Source organism: Frankliniella occidentalis, unplaced genomic scaffold (assembly GCF_000697945.3).
Source record: "Frankliniella occidentalis isolate FOCC.00 unplaced genomic scaffold, Focc_3.1 Scaffold7, whole genome shotgun sequence".
Lineage (NCBI taxonomy): Eukaryota > Metazoa > Arthropoda > Insecta > Thysanoptera > Thripidae > Frankliniella > Frankliniella occidentalis.
The window spans coordinates 1,576,493-1,580,050 of NW_026267137.1; the positions used below are offsets into that span (position 1 = coordinate 1,576,493).

The 3,558-nt window shown below is 37.7% G+C and overlaps 2 protein-coding genes across 3 annotated transcripts in view; one reads left to right on the forward strand and one right to left on the reverse strand.

The window, feature by feature from the left end:
- The window catches only part of LOC113209671 (sodium/hydrogen exchanger 9B2-like), a 4,286-nt gene extending 1,664 nt beyond the window's left edge, over positions 1–2,622 (reverse strand). The window contains exons 1-9 of one of the 2 annotated variants that reach the window (XM_052273493.1): positions 2,373–2,622; positions 2,080–2,277; positions 1,673–1,999; positions 1,382–1,564; positions 1,096–1,271; positions 906–1,012; positions 633–797; positions 413–556; positions 234–335 (exon numbers count right to left, since the gene is read on the reverse strand). In XM_052273493.1, the coding sequence (XP_052129453.1) occupies positions 234–335; positions 413–556; positions 633–797; positions 906–1,012; positions 1,096–1,271; positions 1,382–1,564; positions 1,673–1,999; positions 2,080–2,240 (1,365 nt within the window). In that variant the 5' untranslated portion in view covers positions 2,241–2,277; positions 2,373–2,622. Of the gene's footprint in view, positions 1–233; positions 336–412; positions 557–632; positions 798–905; positions 1,013–1,095; positions 1,272–1,381; positions 1,565–1,672; positions 2,000–2,079 lie in introns of both variants that reach the window. The other variant, XM_052273486.1, reaches the window with a different exon arrangement.
- A 159-nt stretch (positions 2,623–2,781) lies between these two features.
- The window catches only part of LOC113209722 (SPRY domain-containing SOCS box protein 3), a 7,166-nt gene continuing 6,389 nt past the window's right edge, over positions 2,782–3,558 (forward strand). The window contains exon 1 of the mRNA XM_026427398.2: positions 2,782–2,873. The gene's annotated coding sequence lies outside the window, so the exon portion shown is untranslated. The remainder of the gene's footprint in view (positions 2,874–3,558) is intronic.

Below are 3,558 nucleotides of genomic sequence, written 5' to 3' on the forward strand. Positions count from 1 at the left end.
AATTAAGACTAATTTGAAAATACAATGTTGGTTCAAAACCATATCTGCCATCACAATAAGCATTTACACATACCCATAATGTTGACCGTCATAGTCCAGTGCAACTGGTCCTAAAACAGCCTTAAAAAAAATATAAATATATAAATTAAAAAACATGCAACTGAATATTCCGCTCAGTAAAAGATATTACAGGGAATCTGAAATCTATTGGTGAGAGAAAAAAGTTCACTAACCTGCACCGTTGCCTTAGGTAACCAGGATAAACCAACAAATAAAGTTTCTTTTAAGTTGAATCCACAACCTTGCACAGCTAAACAGCAAATACATATTCGCACCTGTGAATGAAGTATTGAGTAATGCAAGTTTTCCAACGAACAAACATAATATTATAGTTTTCAAAACAAACACAAACCAGAACGCCCACAAATATGATACCAAGACCTAGCAAGGTATTGTCAAGATCCAGAGTTTTCAGATTAATTTCCGTTCCAATAAGTGCAAATAGAAAAGGTTGAAAAAACAACCAGCACTCATTCATGTTGACCAAAACAGGTGCCTGAAGAAAAATTTAATGTATGATTAGAGCTTGGTGCAAATTTTTTAAAGAAATGGATAGCTGTGAAAGGCCTTACATAAGAAGTTACAGGACTGAAAGCTTTCCAGCCACAGGCCGCAACAAAGGAACCAACGATACATCCTAGGGGTCCAGCACCAGTATAATCAACAAGTTGACTCCCAAGGACAGTCAAGAGACCACTAGCACCAACCATGATTGTGCGCAATTGGGTAACAGAGCTCTACAAAGAAATTATTATAACAACTATGCAATCTAGTTATGTATGTCGTTAGAATTTTTTTAATACAATCAACTTTGAAAAAAGTCGAGCATTGAAAAACGGTCTTACCTCTTCCCAGTGAGGAATGTAAATTGAGATAATCCCCATTAAAAAGCCCCATGTTATTCCTATCAATACCTCGGAAGGGCCTTGCATAATAACTTCAGTAACAGAACCTTTAAAGAAATAGTCATAGTATTTTTAGATGGTATGTAAATAAAATAAATTAATTACATAAAGATGTGAAAGATAGACCAACCTTTTGAAAATATTGTTGAAAGAACCACTCCAAACACAGTGATTGAAAAAATATTATCAATACTGCTTGAAGCAATCACTAGGGTGGCAACACCCTTATTCTCACCATAGCCATTAGACTGAAGCACAATGAGAGAAGGTACAACCACTGCAGGTGAGACAGATGCAACAACAAAACTAAAGCAAAAAGTTTAGATTAGATCATCTAATAGAAGATTACATGGTTATAATACAGATAAAAACATTGCAAATCTTAAGAGTGTTACTCAGTGTTTAACAAATCTTACCCCAACAAAAATCCCCACTGCCAAGGGAAGTTTAAAAGGAAGTGGGACATGACTGCCACAGTGGCTGCCTCTATAGTGCATGGAATCAGAGAGAGCCGCACAACAACCATACTTAGACGAAGGAGGGCAGAAGCATCAAGTCCCAAACCAGCACGGATAAGAATCATTGTCATGGCAGTAGTCCTAGCAAAGTAAAATAAGCAAGTTAAAATTACATGCGATGTCAGGTTGAGGAAGTCATGAGGTATTTAGCAGCTCATGTCTATCAAAGAATCAGTTTAAAATTTATACCTCAAAGTGGCAGTGAATTTAAGAAATAGGCCTTCAGCATGAAAAAAGCCAACATGCCTTAACAATACACCAGCTAATAGCATGCCTAGCAATGGTGGAAGACGAGCAAAACCTGTAACTACGCCAAATAACTGTGCAGTTATGTAGAGTCCAGCAAGTTGAAGAGCTGAGTCACGAATTGACTCAGCCCAGGGGAAAGAAATAACAACATAAAACAGAGCACCAAGCATTGCATAAATCTCTAAACGAGTGGCCAGAAAGTGAAGTTTTGTCATCATTGGACAAATCAAGTTCGGGGAAACATTGGCACTAATTTTTGATAAAGTCCTGAAACAAAATAAGATAATGATACATACTGTAGTTGTATTACAACAAAAGCATTAATTTGCATGTGTGAGGAGATTTACTTTATGCAACAATGAACTTTTGCATCTTCGATTGCTGTTGGTTCTCGATCAGTCTTCTGGTTGCTTGCAGAATCATCAGTAATAGTTGCCGACGTCTGTCCATTTTCTTCCAGATCTTGCTGTGTTGTTCTAGTGTCACTGACAACCTCTGGAGGATTCATGTTTAAATCTAACTCAGAAATGAAACCTGTTTTGAACCTAGTATTTGAAAAAGCAAGAAAGCAGAAGCCAGTGATCAGACTTCCTTTTGCCGGCGCTGCAAAGACTGCAAAGGCAATGCTTCATGCCCTCACACAAAGCGTCTTAAGTGAAGGTTCAATTGACGACGAAGGGTTAATTGAAGATGCCACCACGCGCATGACACATGACTAGACTACAAGCGGTGCAGCGTATCGTAAAGAAAGATGAAAGTAAACAAACACTTCCTTTCGAAGAAAACAAAAAAGCAGTAGACACAGCCACGGACCTTTCAGATCTGTCCACCATTCACCGGTGGCGCCACAGTCGAGAAGAGATGAGACAGCCGTAAAAAGAAAAAAAAAGCAAATGAAGAGAAATAGCTGCAGGATTACCTTGCCTGTATGCTAGATTGCCATACCCACCTCACTTTACACAGCCTACCCCCACCACGCCTGCCGGCCCGTGCGCGAGCCCGATGCGCGGCGGCTGCAGGCTGCAGCTCGCAGCTCCAAGTCTGGTGGTGGCTGATCAGCGCAGAGGCGGCTTCAAATTTAATTTTCTGAATTTGTTCGGGATTTTTGTGGAACATGCTTAATTGCAGAGGATGTTCCAAGGTAGAAAGTCCAGTAGTGAATCAAGTTTGATCGTTGTCAATTCACTTAAATATCAAGATAGATCAAGTTCATTGTGCGATTCTGGTATCTTGTTCACCTCTTGAAAAGTAAACCGTAATATAACCCTTTCAGCAGTTATCTACTAGCGCAAAATACTGAGGGATGAGAGACGTAATGAGAATAATACATTAATTTATTTTCTTATCTACTAATCATCTAGTTGTTTCATTGGATCTAAACGATATAAACTTGTATTTCTTTCCGTTTTCTTTCCGGCACACTATATCAATGCCACTATTAATTAAATTAAAAAAGTGCTGCCTCTGAATTTTATCGTCTACTTTACTATACATCTTTTTTTTTGATATAGTAGCAGGGTTTAATACACTGGCAACTCGTTGCCTGTAAAATATTTCTCATGATGTGACTTATGCAACGTATTTCTTACAAAAATAATTTTACAAAGACTAATATTACATCTTTCAAAATTCTTGTTTTAACGGTCTTTGACCAAGGTTTTATCACTGTCAAAAGTAACACAAATTTGTTTAAGTGACGTCAATGATTCACTTTTACTTCCTTTTATAAATCTAACAAGATATTAACATTTTTTAATGAAAAAAGCAAAGCAAAGATGTATGCTTTTGTTCCAAGGTGCATGAGCAAACAAACAACAACATTCAAC